At 42.9% G+C, this 17383-nt stretch overlaps 1 protein-coding gene across 1 annotated transcript in view; it reads left to right on the top strand.

The window, feature by feature from the left end:
* The window catches only part of LOC141105776 (EF-hand calcium-binding domain-containing protein 6-like), a 76076-nt gene that overhangs the window by 31597 nt on the left and 27096 nt on the right, over nt 1-17383 (top strand). The window contains exons 6-11 of the mRNA XM_073595889.1: nt 6713-6832; nt 8612-8754; nt 9481-9626; nt 11900-12093; nt 13722-13829; nt 16551-16616. Coding sequence (XP_073451990.1) covers nt 6713-6832; nt 8612-8754; nt 9481-9626; nt 11900-12093; nt 13722-13829; nt 16551-16616 — 777 coding nt within the window. The remainder of the gene's footprint in view (nt 1-6712; nt 6833-8611; nt 8755-9480; nt 9627-11899; nt 12094-13721; nt 13830-16550; nt 16617-17383) is intronic.

Here is a 17383-nt window from a genome sequence, read left to right as displayed (position 1 = left end):
ACCAACTTGCTTACCGCTCAACAGATTGCCACCCATTTTATTTGCAAAATCGACACAATTCGCAAGGAGATATCCAGCATTCAAACTCCTCGCCTACCCAAAACATCGGGTCCAACACCACAATCAATACTCTCCTCCTTTTGCCCAGTTACCACAGATGAAGTTGATAAACTCCTCTCTATGGCCCACCTCACTACCTGTCCCCTGGACCCTGTCCCCTCTCAATTACTGCGACCACCTTCCCACTCTATCCTCAACTCCCTAACCCACATCTTCAACCTCTCCCTCTCCTCCGGCACCTTTCCTTCCCCTCTCAAACATGCACTGGTTATCCCCTTACTAAAAAAAAACCCTCACTAAACCCCACCTGTTTGAATAACTTAAGACCTATCTACCTGCTCCCGTTTGCCTCCAAGCTCATCAAACGCCTTGTCCATGACCGAATTAGTTGCTACCTCACGGACAACAACCTTCTCGACCCCTATTGTCTGGCTTCCGCCCACAACATTCTACTGAAACTGCCCTACTAAAACTAACCAATGACCTACTAACTGCTAAAACCAATGGGCACTACTCCATACTCATACTTTTAGACCTCTCTGCTGCCTTTGACACAGTTGACCACCTGCTCCTCCTCAGCAAATTACACTTCCTTGGCCTCCGTGATTCTGCTTTATCCTGGTTCTCCTCCTACCTATCTCAGCGCACTTTCAGTGTCGCTTACAACTCCATCTCCTCCGCTCCCCTTCCTCTTTCTGTTGGGGTACCCCAAGGCTCCATCCTTGGGCCTCTCCTATTCTCACTCTATACCTCTTCCATGGACCAGTTGATAACCTCCCATGGCTTCCAATACCACCTCTATGCTGACGACACCCATATCTATCTCTCCACTCCTCAACTCACCCCCTCAATCTCCTCACGGATCTCAAACTTACTAAATGACATGTCAATATGGATGTCACACCACTTCCTCAAACTCAATCTTTCTAAAACTGAGCTTGTTATATTTCCTCCTTCACGGTCCCCCCCCTGTGACTTCATCATTAATATCAACAGCACAACCATTGGTCCCTCCACACATGCCAGGGTGCTGGGTGTAATCCTTGACTCTGACCTCTCCTTCAGCCCCCACATCCAATCACTGGCTAAATCCTGCCGCCTTAACCTCCGCAACATCTCCAGATTTCGACCCTTCCTGACTAATGACACCACAAAGCAACTTATTCACTCCTTGATTATTTCCCGCCTCAACTACTGCAACTCTCTCCTTAATGGCCTACCCTTAAGCAGGCTATTCTCCCTTCAGTCTATTATGAATTCTGCTGCTAGACTAATACACCTCACTAACCAATCCATGACTGCTGCTCCTCTCTCTCCAATCCCATCTACATCGCCAACCTTATCTGCAGATATCGCCCAAATCGTCCCCTCCGCTCCTCCCAGGACCTCCTGCTCTCTAGCTCCCTTGTTACCACCTCTCATGCTCGCCTTCTGGACTTCTCCAGAGCCTCTCCCATCCTCTGGAACTCCCTGCCCCAGTATGTCCGATCAGCCCCTACCCTGTCCACCTTTAGGAGATCCCTGAAAACTCATTTATTTAGGGAAGCCTATCCCACACCCACCTAACAACTATCCCCGAGCCACCCCCCATCAAATCATTCTCTGCAGCTATTACCTTTTGTACCATCACCACCTCCCTTAGAATGTAAGCTCTACGAGCAGGGCCCTCCTGTACCTTTTGTATTGAACTGTACTGTAATTGTGTTGTCCCCCTATACATTATAAAGCACTGCGTAAACTGTTGGCGCTATAGATATCGTGAATAATAATAATAATAATATGTGCATTTTTTGCACCTTATGCATATTAGTTATCTGTGAAATCCTCCCTTGTGTAGACATCAGAAGACTACAGGGGGCTTTGAGGACCTTGTTCAGATCCTTCTTATTATAGGGTGACAACCCTCTATCCCTGTCTCCCAAATGTGCTCTTACGTTGTCACGCAGTGGCTTGCAATATAGACTAAACATGGCTGTTTTAATACATTAAAAAGACAATTCTTAACGATACACAGGTCACAATTAGGGTTTAAATCTAATTTAAGACATATTAACCCCTTGGAGCCGGCACCACCAGGCCCTTTAATGGGTTTGGGATGCCGGGAGGCGGGGTGGGGTCAACCCTCACCTTGTAAAACAACCTATTCAGTTTAAAATAGAAATGAAAGAAAAAACATTTGTGTGTGTGTGTATATACAGTATCTCACAAAAGTGAGTACACCCCTCACATTTCTGTAAATATTTTATTATATCTTTTCATGTGACAACACTGAAGAAATTACACTTTGCTACAATGTAAAGTAGTGAGTGTACAGGTTGTATAACAGTGTAAATGTGCTGTCCCCTCAAAATAACTCAACACACAGCCATTAATATCTAAACCGCTGGCAACAAAATGGAGTACACCCCTAAGTGAAAATGTCCAAATTGAGCCCAAAGTGTCAATATTTTGTGTGGCCACCATTATTTTCCAGCACTGCCTTAACCCTCTTGGGCATGGAGTTCACCAGAGCTTCACAGGTTGCCACTGGAGTCCTCTTCCAGTCCTCCATGACGACATCACTGAGCTGGTGGATGCGCTCCTCCATCTTCCATTTGAGGATGCCCCACAGATGCTCAATAGGTTTTAGGTCTGGAGACATCCTTGGCCCGTCCATCACCTTTACCCTCAGCTTCTTTAGCAGGTGTGTTTGGGGTCATTATCATGTTGGAATACTGCCCGGCAGCCCAGTCTCCCAAGGGAGGGGATCATGCTCTGCTTCAGTATGTCACAGTACATGTTTGCATTCATGGTTCCCTCAATGAACTGTATCTCCCCAGTGCCGGCAACACTCATGCAGCCCCAGACCATGACACTCCCACCACCATGCTTAACTGTAGGCAAGACACACTTGTCTTTGTACTCCTCACTTGGTTGTCCCCACACACGCTTGACACCATCTGAACCAAATAAGTTTATCTTGGTCTCATCAGACCACAGGACACGGTTCTAGTAATCCATGTCCTTGGTCTGCTTGTCTTCAGTTTGTGGGCTTTCTTGTGCATCATCTTTAGAAGAGGCTTCCTTCTGGGACGACAACCATGCAGACCAATTTGATGCAGTGTGTGGCGTATGGTCTGTGCACTGACAGGCTGACCCCCCACCCCTTCTACCTCTGCAGCAATGCTGGCAGCACTCATACATCTAATCCCGAAAGACAACCTCTGGATATGACGCTGAGCACGTGCACCCAAATTCTTTGGTCGACCACAGCGAAGCCTGTTCTGAGTGGAAACTGTCCTGTTAAACCGCTGTATGGTCTTGGCCACCATGCTGCAGCTCAGTTTGAGGGTCTTGGCAATCTTCTTATAGCCTGTGCCATATTTAGAGCAACGATTCTTTTTTTCAGATCCTCAGAGAGTTCTTTGCCATAAGGTGCCATGTTGAACATCCAGTGACCAGTATGAGAGAGTGAGAGCGATAACACCAAAATTAACACACCTTCTCCCCATTCACACCTGAGACCTTGTAACACTAACGAGTCACACCAAGGAGGGAAAATGGCTAATTTGGCCCAATTTGGACATTTTCACTTAGGGGTGTACTCACTTTTGTTGCCAGCGATTTAGACATTAATGGCTGTGTGTTGAGTTATTTGGAGGGGACAGCAAATTTACACTGTTATACAAGCTGTACACTCACTACTTTACATTGTAGTAAAATGTCATTTCTTCAGTGTTGTCACATGAAAAGATATAATAAAATATTTACAAAAATGTGAGGGGTGTACTTACTTTTGTGAGATATTGTCTGTGTGTATATATATATATATATATATATATATATATATATATATAAAAATATATATTTTATAAATACCTTTTTTTTTCTCTTTTTTTATAACTGATCACATTCCCTCAGGAATATGAAGTGTTGGGTTTACATATTCTTTAAGTTACCATTAAGTGACTCTTATTTTGTTTTCCGTCTAATAAATTCATTACTGTAAATAATTATCATAAAATAAAACACAAGATACAAAAATGTTTGTGCTGAATGTTGTGATTTCTGAATCTTAGAAATCCTGTGTCAAAAACAACCATTCTAATTTTCAGAAGCTGAAAACTTCTCCCCACAGGGACACAAGACACAGGGAATAAATCTGAAATGTAATTTGCATATATTTTGCCTTCCCTGGTCCCTGTCCTCTCCAATCAACACACTATTGACATTTTTAAACAAAACCTTTTTGTTTTCCATACACTACATACCTTATTTTAAACTTAGCGACATCATTACTGGATCATCACAGAACCCGGCCTCAGTACTCCTCAAATCTGATACAAGCAGTAGGCTGGCTCTTGGGAGAATCTGATGATGCCTTGATGGGTGGATGTCAGTCTGGAGGAGTGGCTGTTCCTACTAAGGCTGTTTTTGCATGAAGACCACCCAGATAATGCCCATCTGTGACGCTGAGCCCCATGATTAAAAGAACTGAAATCCAATGAATAAAAGGGATGGGCCAGGGACAGTCAGGATGTGGAGGAAGGAGCTAGATGATCCTGTGTGTCCTCCAGGCAGGAAATGAGGTGGGCTCTATCTGACTTGCTGCAACTTCTAATGCACAATGTGAGAAGCTCGCACAGTGTGCAGTGAAATCAGAGAAAGCAATTTCAGTCCAGGAGAGGAGCCTGTACAACCGTGCAAGACTGAAGGGGTGGCTGGTTTAGTTTAGTTGCTTTGCAGAGCATCAAATTCAAGGTACTAACAATAATTTACAAAGCCATCCATAACTCTGCCTCCAGCTACATCACTAACCTAGTCCCAAAATACCAACCAAGCCGCTGTCTTCGGTCCTCCCAAGACCTCCTGCTATCTAGTTCCCTTGTCATCTCCTCCCATACTCGCCTCCAGGATTTCTCCAGAGCTTCTCCCTTTCTTTGGAACTCCCTACCCCAATCTGTCCAACTCTCCCCTAATTTATCCATCTTAAGAAGATCCCTGAAACCCCTTCTCTTTAAAGAAGCCTATCCTGCTTCTAACTAACACTGTTTTACTTCCTTTATCAGCTCACCCCCCACAGCTATTAACTTTTGTATCAATTGACCCTCCCTCTTAGATTGTAAGCTCTAATGAGCAGGGCCCTCTGATTCCTCTTGTACCAAATTGTAATGTAACTGTAATGTCTGCCTTTATTTTGTTAAGTGCTGTGCAAACTGTTGGCGCTATATAAATCCTGTATAGTAAAAAATAATAATCAAATGCAAAATAACCAACAACACATAACATGTATAATACTGCAGAAACATATGAAGGAAAGTCTCCTCCTTTTGGAACAGTGATTTGTTAATTACAATTACAAATTTACTATTTTATGTAAAAAGTGCATTTCCTTTAATAGGACTGCAGGGATTATTATTATTAATAATAATATTCAGGATTTAGCCAATCGTTTGTGCAGCACTTTATATTATAAAGGTAGACAGTACAATTACAATTCAGTTCAATACAAAAGGGTTAAGAGGGTCCTGCTCCTAGGAGCCTACAATCCTAATTAAAAAATAAATAAATAAATAAACAAAAAAGTATATATATATATATATATATATATATATATATATATATATATATATATATATATATACATCATATCACCAAGTATTGGGATGCCTGCCTTTAAATGCAATTGAACTTTAATGGCATCCCAGTCTTAGTCCGTAGGGTTCAATATTGAGTTGGCCCACCATTTGCAGCTATGACTCTTCCAGGAAGACTTTCCACAAGGTTTAGGAGTGTGTCTATGGGAATGTTTGACCATTCTTCCAGAAGCGCATTTGTGAGGTCAGGCACTGATGTTGGACAAGAAGGCCTGGCTTGCAGTCTCCGCTCTTACTGATCCCAAAGGTGTTCTAGCAGGTTGAGGTCAGGACTCTGTGCAGGCCAGTCAAGTTCCTCCACCCCAAACTCGCTCATCCGTGTCTTTATGGACCTTGCTTTGTGCACTGGTCCAAATCATTTGGCGGACGGGGGATTATAGTGTGGGGCTGTTTTTCAGGGGTTGGGCTTGGTCCTTTAGTTTCAGTGAAGGGAACTCTAAGACCTGGTTCACACAGGGGCAACTTGTTAGGAGACTTAGACACCTGACAAGTCGCGCTCCATTCTGTACAATGGAACCGTTCTAATAGGAGCGACTTAGAAAAAGGTTCCTGTACTACTTTGGGGCGACTTCAGAGCGGCTTGCATTAACTTCTATATAAAAGCTGTTTTGCAAGCCGTGCTGAAGTCACGCTGTACGGAGCGGCTTCAGAGTTGGGGGACTTTGAAGCCGCCCCTGTGTGAACCGGCTCTTAAGGCGTTATCATACCAAGACATTTTGGACAATTTCATGCTCCCAACTTTGTGGGAACAGTTTGGGGATGACCTCTTCCTGTTCCAACATGAATGTGCACCAGTGCACAAAGCAAGGTCCATAAAGGTGCGTGTAAAGGTAGGCATCACAATACTTTTGGTAATATAGTGTGTGTGTGTATATATGTATATATATATATATATATATATATATATATATATATATATATATATATATATATATATATATACACATATAAAATCTATTTTTTTTTCTTTTGTTTTTTTTTAAACTATATCTGATCATTGTTTCTCAATGTTGCAGATATTTCGAACTTCTGAAGCTTTTCCCAAAGGATTCCCTGACCTCACCTGAGTTCCACAGCTCCTTGTCCAAGCTGGGTGTAAGGATGACTGAGGAAGAGTTCAAGAAATTGTGGAACCGGTAAGACAACCTGTATGCCCACATTCCTGGCTGTGCTTCAGCATCGTTATTTACTAAATATTGGTTTTAATTAAAGTGTATTTCTAATCAAATTGTTTGTTCATTTTTTTTAGTTTTGTATAGAATAGACAAGGATCCAAACCCCTATAAGGCTTTTATTGCTGTCCCTGCTCAAAATAAAAGTTTTATATGCTTACATTTTATGTTCCCTGGTTCCTCCTTTCCCCTCCTCTTTAACATGCTAACAAATTTTTAAAACCTTTCCATTTTCCTCCCATACCTTATTTTGGATTCAATTATGTTATTACTAGGTTTCTGTGGCTCTCTATGCAACAAAGGCAGATCATGGCTGGCGGGAGAGGCCAGCAGGGTGCTGCACTTACCTTTCTGAAAACATTACAGTGCTTTGCCTCTCCAGCGTCCTCAAACCTGATGCAAGCAGTGGGTTGGCTCTTGGAGGAGTTATGCAAATATTAAAATATCTTGATGGATAGATGTCAGTCTGGAGGAGTGGGCGTTCCTAGGCAGGTTGAACCTCCATGATTCACCTCCCCATTTTGTACTGACAACCATTATTCCTGGTACTAAAAGTAATAGGGAATCTAAAAATTCTCAGTTTTAGTTAGATCTGTTTGTGACAGACCTCCTGGCACTCCACTTGGGTGCTTCTGCCAAGATACAGCTTCCTCCTGTCAGGAACCAGGTATTATAGCTGAATATTGCACCCAAGGACTAGACGATATCAGCTTAGGTGCAAACTGGAACTGACTTTATTATAAACTCACCCAGAATATATCCCACACAAAATCAGGTAAGAGCTCAATCACATTATCCGAAACAATGCAAACTGTAAACAGTAAGGTCAGTACATCTAATGAACAGCCAACATAAACAGTAATCTACTTAAACAGTAAACTAATTAACAACTAGTCACCTAGACAAGCCTAAGTGACTCAGGTCAGTGCCCTTCCAGACAGTTCGGCACCTGTATTCAAGAAGACCCAGGGCTGTCCAAATCTCATTAACCAGCTTTCTTTTCACATCTATTCTCTCACTGAGTTTCAAGTTGTCAGAGACCATCATGGCTTCCCTAGACCTTCAGTCATTTTTTCATCTTTCCATCTATTAAATCTTCTGACCTCGTTGTTTTATCTTTGAATAGTAAAACTTTTTTTTCTGCCACTAAATACCTTATACGGCCCACTTCCTGTTTCTTGTCTAGTCATTAGCCTAGGCTTATGACATCATGCACAGCTCACTCTCACACTCTCCTAAGAGTTTGCCAGGACAGGAGGGGGGATGAGTCATAAGATGGCCAATGAGAGCTGCAGAGCTGGAGTTGTGTCTCTGTGTGTCTGTGTAAATCCAGAAAGTGAACAGGCAGCATCTTCAGCTGCCCACAGTTAAAATGGTTGCAGCCAGACTCAGTGGAGGGAGATTTCTGCAGCATATTTGGCAAGTACAGAATCGCAGTATATATAAAATAATAAGCAAAGTGGTTGGAGAGAAGCTTCAGAATGGCAAAGATGTTTTTATTACAAATTATGTGAGCAGACTGCAGTTCCTTTTTGACTACTAAATGTGGTAATAATATGTCATCTTGCATTATATAACAGGACATCTTCCTGAATGTTCGTAGCTACATCAAATGCCAGGGCCCATAATCAATAGGCAAGAGGCTACCCTGCAGTCCCCTCCAAAAGCCTCTGTCCTGGTTGGGTCGGTCACATGGTTTAAGTCCAAAATTATTATCACTGACAAGATTTTATTTCTTTGAAGATATGTCAGAGAAGACAGCGGTACTCTGGGGATTGAGGACCTGCGTAGTCACCTAGGAGCAAAGAGTGCGCAGGATTTATATGAAGAACGCAGCATGCTGCTCTCCGGACTGCAGAAAGTGTCTCAAAGCCACGTAGACCAAAGTAAGAGGAGAATTCTATTAAGATTGTATCTGCAAGGGTTCTCACGTGTCTAGCTCATGCTATAGCTGGTAGTAGTTGGTTCCATTTAACTGGACTTGTTCTGTAATGTTGATGACGTTTCGATAATCGTCCGAGTGTCTTCCTCAGTTCTAATGAATATCATAGACTAGGGGTTACTCAGTCTCCTTAACGTCTTAACTACCAATGTACGTTATAAATAGCACAGTTTACAAGCGGCTATAAAGCCTGCTGTTGATTTTTAGAGTCAGCAAAAGGTTTTCAGATAAAAGTGATCCAGGCAACTCTAGAGCCACCCGAACACTCTGAAAGTGTAAAATACAGGCATGAAAATATGGAACAGCAAATATATAAAAATATAGATTACCTTTATGTAATTGGTAAAGCAATGACTTAAAAAAACTGAAAATATGTTAGTTTCCCTTTAAGTTCTGCTCCACGTGCCCTATATGTCCTGGGGGTAGAAGGATGCCAAACCAAACATACACTCAAAGTAAGGATGGGAACATAGATGTGTGTACTCTCTGGTATGTTTGATTATTAAACTCTTTCAGTCTAATGTATTATGTTCTTCCTAGACCTAGAGTAATCTCCTCACAATCACCTGCCAGATACATTTTTTTTAGGGCACATTTTAAATTGAATAGTAGAATTAGAGTAACTCCAGAACACCCTCATTGTCACACACAATGCTTTTTGTATTTCCAGAAATGAGCACAAAGGTTGGATCACGGACAAGAAATGAGAGGAAGTTGTCGCTCAGCATTGAGAAGTGGTTGAAGGAGAGATTCAGAGAGGGGGTTCGAGCCATGATGGCAGAATTCCTGGTGTGTGATCCAGATAGGACACACAAGGTGAGTTGGTGTCTCCTCTTGGATGACTCCTGGATCAGTCATCCAAGCCATGGAGAGACATAAAGAACAATGTTATCAAAATCATTTGAGAGTGCGTTCCTTGGCATTGTCATTGCCACCATTTAAAATAATGCTCAAGACAAGATAGGGTAGCTGTAGCTGAAATTAATCCACTGAGCTGCCAATCAAATTCCAGGATGCCCAGAGAGTTTGATCTCATTGGTGGCTGGTTAGAAGCAACTCCATTTCTTAGTTAAATTATTATTTTTCCCACTTCTAGGCTAATTATCTTTTATTATGATTCTCCAAACCAAGTTGAATAGCCAACATTACAGTCAAACAAGCAAGGTCATGCCATTTTACCAAACAGACATGCCAAGGCTGGGTGCAGAGAGGCTGATGTTGACCTGGTACCCTAGTACCCTGGTACCAACTACTCAAGGTCTCCCAACAAGTGCCCCAGCTCTTTTACCAACTTCTCCAGGTCTCATAATGAGTGTCCCAGGTCTTCTACCAAGTGCCCCAAATCTTCTAATGGGTTCCCTAGGTTTTCTAATGCATGTCCCAGGTTTTTTTTAATGAGTTCCCTAAGTCTTCTACCAAGTGCCACAAGTCTCCTAATAAATGGGCCAGGTCTTTTACCAAGTTTCTCGGGTCTCCTACTGAGTGCCTGAGGTCTTTTACTGAGTTCCCCATGTCTTTTGCCAGTTGTCCTATGCCTTCTGCAAAGTGTCCCAGGTCTTCTATCAGGTTTTTCAGGTACTCAACCAATTCCCCCAGCACTTCTACAAATTGTCGCAGGTCTTCTACCAAGTGTCCCAGGTCTTCTGCAGAATGACCCAGGCCTTCTATTGGATGTAAAGAATAGACTGATCAAATCTCCAAACTGCCCAATATCAGATATATCAACGAACCCTATATAGAGAATATAAATCTAATGCCCTTTGGTAATCCAGGAAGCACTCTGGTGGACAAAGAAATGGCTTCTCCTCATGCAATATAAAAACAACTTTATTGTTTAAAAGCAAATAAAGCAAATGTTCCCTTGCTAGTGGCCCAGCACTGCATGGTCAAATAATGGGTCCATGGTCCCTTCTGTGTTTGGAAAGGGGGCCTTTCTCATAAGGGACCAATTTTAAATATTCCTAACTGTGGTACAAGATAGTACAACAAACCGTGCTAGCTTTGCAGAAATCTGGTCCTGGTAAGAACACTATATAACATTAGTTCATCAATTTTTTATTTTTTTTTTTTTAATACACATTTAGCTATCTGGTACAAATTTCCAAATTGCAAATAATTTATGCTGCTCTAAGTCTTCATTTGTACTTCTGCATTCAAAAAAATCTCACTTGCTGAATCTATGGCGCAGCTTCCATCAACGAGCACCTTTTCTTAGGGATGCACGGTAACACATGTAAAACAACCTAAAATGCTTCTGAAAAGCCCTTTACCTAAAACACACCACGTATTATTTCCACAATTGCACAATAATAGTTATTAATAGTTATTAATAGTTATCAATAAATTGTCTCGTTTTAACCACTTTATACTTCTTCATCCACCATTGTGACTACGATTCTCAAGCTCCATGTACTTATCTTATCATAAAGCCTTCACCTATTGTATTAACAACCAAGATCTTGTCTGTATTTTGCACCCTATGTTTTTCCTATGACTCTTTATTTCAAAACTGTCATACATTATAGGGCCAATAGTATGTGGAAACTCTCCAAATGACTGAGATCAGATCTCCAATGGAGGCTATTGTTAATAATACAGCATACAAAGACATTGTAGACAATTGCACTGTTTCAACCTTGTGGTAACAATTTGGTAAAGGCCCTTTTCTGTTCCAGAATTACTGTTGACCTGTTCACAAAACCAGCTCCATAAAGACATGGTTTGACTAGTTTGGTGTGGAGGAACTCGAGTGTACTGCACAGAGCCCTTACCTCAACTCTACTGAACACCTTTGGGATGACCCTCCAAAATCCTGTGGAAAGCCTTCCTCGAAGAGTGGAGGATTATAGCCACAAAGAGGGGCAACAACATATTAATGGCCATGGTTTTGGAATTGGGTGTCCAACCAACTCTCGTATAAGTGTGATGATCAGGCTTCCACAAACTTTTTGCCATATAGGGTATCATAAAGTCAATGAAATCTATTTCTTTCCTTTAGCATTGAGTTTTACCTTGATTCAATCTCTTGGCATTGCTGTTGGGATAAAAAATTTGATTTTTTCAGCTGGAATAATCTTATTTTCCAACAGGTCTCAAGAGAAGATTTCCTTAAGGTTTTGGATAAGTTTCAGCTTCATCTCACTGGGGACCAGTTGTGCCATTTCCTCGCTCGTTGTGGTTTAAATGAGAATTCTTCTGACGTTGACTATGTGGACTTTCTACAGCGTCTCCAGACAAGAAGGAATAGCGGAAGAGCACACAAGATCCTGAGCAAGGAAAACAGGTGGAGTCACAATTAGTAGAAATATTTCAGTGGTGTGAATGGAGTACAGGCATATGTATTGATGGGAATATGTGGCGTGGAGCTGAATTAAATTGCAAAAGGCTCTGTAGTAAATAGATGGTTTATATCAATATTCAAGGAGTTACCTTCTAACAATAAAGGATCAGCCCACCCAATATCTGGTTGGTAGAGTCAGCCCCTGGCTTCCTATATGTCTTGGATACTCTAACAACGAGTAATCCCTGCCATAATATTCAACACTGTACTTGACCAGCTGGGAGTTTTGAGTGTTCCAGGTCCTCCTGTTACATTCTCTATAGTTTAACTCAGGGGTCTCCAAACATTTTAAACAAAGGGCCAGTTTACTGTCCTTCAGATTTTAAGGGCTCCCCACTGTGGTCAGTGGGAGTAGAAACCTTACATAGCACCTGTGTCAGTAAGAGGAGGACCTGTGCCCCATAATGGGTATTAGTGATAGAAATAATGTCTTATTGTTGGTGTGAGTGGGAGGAATAGTGTCCCATTATTGGTGTCGGAGGGAGGAAAAGTGTCTCATCATTGGTGTCAGTGGAAGGAATATTGCCCCATTGTCTGTACCAGTAAGAGGAATAGGGCTTCATATCTGTGGGAGGAATTCCCAAGGGCTGGATAAAGGCATTCAAAAGATTGCATCTGGGCCACAGGCCACAGTGTGAAAACAACTGGTTTAAAAAAAAGATAAATCCAGCAAGGATGGTGGGAGCCACTCATAATGGGCATAGCAGGTGTGCAGACCCAGGAACTAAACGCAGGGGTGGTGGGAGCCCCTCGTAATGGGCCCAGCAGATCTGGGACCACAGCACATGGATGGTGGGAGTCCCTCATAACGGGGCTCATTTTTTGAAGCAGTTCTTGTCATTTTCGCTCCACATTCAGAATGAAATTATGAAACATTTTAGTAAATGGATTTTAAGCTGATGAAGCTATTCTGATATGCTCAGGTCAGTGCACATGGGGTCTGTAAACTCCGCGTCCACTACCGGGGCCCTAGAGGAGAAACTCTAGCAGGTGTGCAGAGCCAGGAACACAGCACAGGGATAGAAGGAGCCCCTCATAATGGGCACAGCAGGTGTGCAGGCCTAGGAACTAAGTGTAGGGATGCAAAGAACCCCTCATAATAGGCTCAGCAGATCTGGAACATTGCACAGGGATGATGGGAACCCCTCATAATGGGCACATCAGGTGTGCAGACCCAGGCACTAAGTGCAGGAGTGGTAGGGGCCTCTCATAATGGGCCCAGCAGACTTGGGACCACAGCACAGGGATGGTGGGAGCCCCTCATAATGGGCACAGCAGGTGTGCAGACCCAGGAACTAAGTGCAGGGGTGGTGGGAGCCCCTCATAATGGGCACAGCAGGTGTGCAGACCCAGGAACTAAGTGCAGGGGTGGTGGGAGCCCCTCATAATGGGCCTAGCAGATCTGGGACCACAGCACAGGGATGGAGGAAGCCACTTTTTGCATTGAATAAGGGGTAAAGATTTCATTTTTTGAAGCAGTTCTTGTCATTTTCACTCCACATTCAGAATGAAATTATGAAACATTTTAGTAAATGGATTTTAAGCTGATAAAGCTGTTCTAATATGCTCAGGTCGGTGCACAGGCGGTCTGTAAACTCGGTATCTACTACCGGGGCCCTAAAGGAGAAACTGCTGCAATATTTCCACGCTGACTTCAGCGCCCTCCTTGAAGAGTTCAGGTGAGTGTGTGAGATGTCCGGCTTCTCCAAAATCTGAATAACAAATTAATAACAGCCACTCCTAACATTTACATTTATGAACAAGTGAAGCTGAATCATCTCTAGTAGGAGTGAATCTTCTGACATTTAGCACAATACTCAGTTTTCATGAATACCTGTCCAGTCTGAAAGAATCACACATCTCACAAATCACAGTTGTCTGGGTTTCTACATTGTTTCTAATTGTTTTTCCATACAGAGCTTTGCAAAAATATGTAGAATTGAAAAATTGCTGACTTGGCAATTCTGACTCCATCATCCCTCTTCTCCAATCTCCTGCATTGGATTTTTAAAGCTGAACTCCAGACAGATGTAAAAGATAGATTATTACAGCTCTGTGATCATTAACATGATTGGGAAGGATCAAATATTTTTTTTATATATTTACTTGCTCTGTGCAATAGTCTACACAGAGCAGACCCGATCCACCTCCTCTCTGGTCCCACATAGGTGCTCTCGGCTCCTTCCCCTGACGTGTGTCCCCATATCAATGTGCTTTCTATGGGGGCACTTGTAGAGGCTCACTCCCAAGCCACGCTCTGTGTGTCTATTGACATGCAGAGCGAGGCTTGGCCCCATTCCTTGCTCCCTCCTCACTGGTTGTGATTGACAGCAGTGGGTGCCAATGGCCAATGAGGTGGGAGAGAGCCAAGAGGGCCTCTGCTCTTGGGCACTTCGCTGGATCGAGAACCGGGCCCACCCAGGTAAGTAAAGGGAAGAGGGGGGCTGGGGGGGGAAGCTGAATGCAGAAGGGTTTATACCTAAAAGTGGTTTTAAAGGCTGAAGGTTTTTTAAAATGCATAGAATTTCATAAGGTATATGAAGGTAAAAAATCTTCTGTGTGCAGCACCCCCCCCCCCCACTATTACTTACCTGAGCCCCCTCTCTATCCAGAAATGTGCACAAGAGTATTGGCTCTCTGGGTACTCTCCCTCCTCACTGGCTGAGACAGGAGCTATTAGTTGATGTGAATGAAGAGTGAGAACGGTGGGGCCAAGATGCGACCCTGTGTCTGAATGGACATGCAGAGCAGCAGCTCAGGAGTAAGTCCTGCTTGGGTGCCCCCATTGCAAGCTGCCTGCTGTGAGGGCACTCAACAGAAGGGAGGGGCCAGGAGTGCCGGCCGGGGACCCGAGAAAAGGAGGATCGGCCTGCTCTGTGCAAAAACAGTATATAACATCTTTGTTGTTTTTTTTTTTTTTTTTATGTTGCCTTTAATATCACTTTAATACATAGAATGCATTAAGGTAAAACACCTTTAGCCTTTAGAACTGTTTTAATACATAATTACATAGCAGTAATAAGTAGTGTAAGTACTTGAATGTGACCTGGTATCAACCTCTTGTAACCCTGTACACCGGTGTTGATGTGTAAGAGAAAGAAGCAGTACAAGCAGCCAGTCGGTTCATGTGCTGACAAGAAGCATGCTGATAGGAGGAGAGAGCTGAGAGACAGAGAGATGAGCTCATCACTGTCCAGTCATGGACAGTCCAGGACGACCTGGGCTCAGAGGAAGTAGGTTGAATGATGTTGGCTATCAGTCTAAGGACACCTAGTAGCAGAAAATGAGTACTGCAGGAACATCTCTGCATTGAAGATGAATATTGTAACCAAAGCTGCATTGTTATTTAATCTTTCAAGAATTCATTTTTTTTTAAATTTCATTATTTACTTTTTTTTTGTTTTTGGCTGGTGTTCTGGGTTCACACTATCGCCGCATGCAGCTCATAGCAGGGGTCCGGTGAATCCCCGTTCCCCGTTTCAATACGATTTCAGCCCGAATTTTTGCCTGAATTTGGACCAAGAGACACACAGGACTTCTGTGCAAATTCGCACCGGAGTCGCAGTCCATAGGGAGCCGGTCAAAATCTCCTGCTATTGCAAATTGGATGTGGGGAAACCCACATCCAATTCGTATAAGTGTGAACCCAGCCTCAAAGTAGATGTAAACCCTAACTGGATGACATTTAATGTGCATGGGATTTCCTGATGGTGACAACAGCGGCTCATGCCTGAGTAATGTACCTTGAAACGGCCATATGTAGTCTCCATTGGATGGTCATGTGACACGGTGACAATGCACAATTGGAAGACCATGTGTTGCCATGCATTGCATTGTCTAATGCCCCATACACACGGTCGGATTTTCCAACAGAAAATGTGTGATAGGACCTTGTTGTCGGAAATTCCGACCGTGTGTAGGCTCCATCACACATTTTCCATCGGAATTTCCGACACACAAAGTTTGAGAGCAGGATATAAAATTTTCCGACAACAAAATCCGTTGTCTGAAATTCCGATCGTGTGTGCACAAATCCGACGCACAAAGTGCCACGCATGCTCAGAACCAATTAAGAGACGAAAGCTATTGGCCACTGCCCCGTTTATAGTCCCGACGTACATGTTTTACGTCACCGCGTTCAGAATGATCGGATTTTCCGACAACTTTGTGTGACCGTGTGTATGCAAGACAAGTTTGAGCCAACATCCGTTGGAAAAAATTCATGGATTTTGTTGTCGAAATGTCCGACCGTGTGTACGGGGCATTAGTGTGTTAGGAAGCCATTCAGAATGATGGCTATACTGGTGTTTTCCTGACTAGGCCAGGCTGATACAATTGACCCAATCGTGTTCACTGTTAGAAGATTAATCTCTCAATGCAATGTGTTTTGCTTTCCCCAGGAAGGCCGATACCAACAAAATGAATGTAATCAGTCAGCAAGACCTCAGAGAAATCCTGGAGAGGAGGTAATGTTGAAATATATTTATATCAAATTAAAGTTATATTAAGCCTTCAGTAATTTAAACACTTTCAGCAGCTGATTTAAAGTGATTTAAAAGGCTTCCTTTAAAAAAACTAAATAATAAAAATGTCATACTTACCTGCTCTGTGTAATTGTATTGCACAGAGCAGCCCTGATCCTCCTCTTCTTGGGTCCCTTGCCAGCGCTCTTGGCCCCTCCCTCATGCCCCCAGAGGAAGCAGCTTGCAATGGGGGCACCCAAGCAGGCTTGCTCCCGAGCCACGACTCTGAGTGTCCTTTCACACAGAGTTCCCAGGGAGACACAGGCACCCATGAGGATACCTCACACCTGTTGGATTAATGGCAGAAGGGCTCCAGGCGATCTTTATCCACTTTGTTTTAGACTTTGTTTTCTCTGTGAATAGTTTATACATCTTTTGCTCTAACTGGAGATACTATTATTCCCTATTGCTGAGAGATACTCTTGAACCTTTGCCTCTGTACTCTGTATGAATGAAGTTTAACTTGGGTGTTCCCTGGAGGGGCTGCCCAGCCTATTCCATCTTAATGGTTTGATGTTTCTACCCCTGGGTTTTGCCTATATGTCTTCCTGTAGCCCGAACGGATAAGATGGACTTGAAGGTACTTGATCAGATGATGAGAAATGAAAGCCTTGAAGAAGCGTCTTTGACTGCGAAACGCGCTGGGAAATGCTACAAAAATCTGACTGTTATATTGGAGATTCTATAATGTCTATTTGATATAGAATGTC

The sequence above is a fragment of the Aquarana catesbeiana genome, linkage group LG08, assembly GCF_042186555.1.
Source record: "Aquarana catesbeiana isolate 2022-GZ linkage group LG08, ASM4218655v1, whole genome shotgun sequence".
In the NCBI taxonomy this organism is placed as follows: domain Eukaryota; kingdom Metazoa; phylum Chordata; class Amphibia; order Anura; family Ranidae; genus Aquarana; species Aquarana catesbeiana.
The sequence above is the reverse complement of the archived record's forward strand: the minus strand, read 5'-3'. Positions and strand labels throughout refer to the sequence as shown.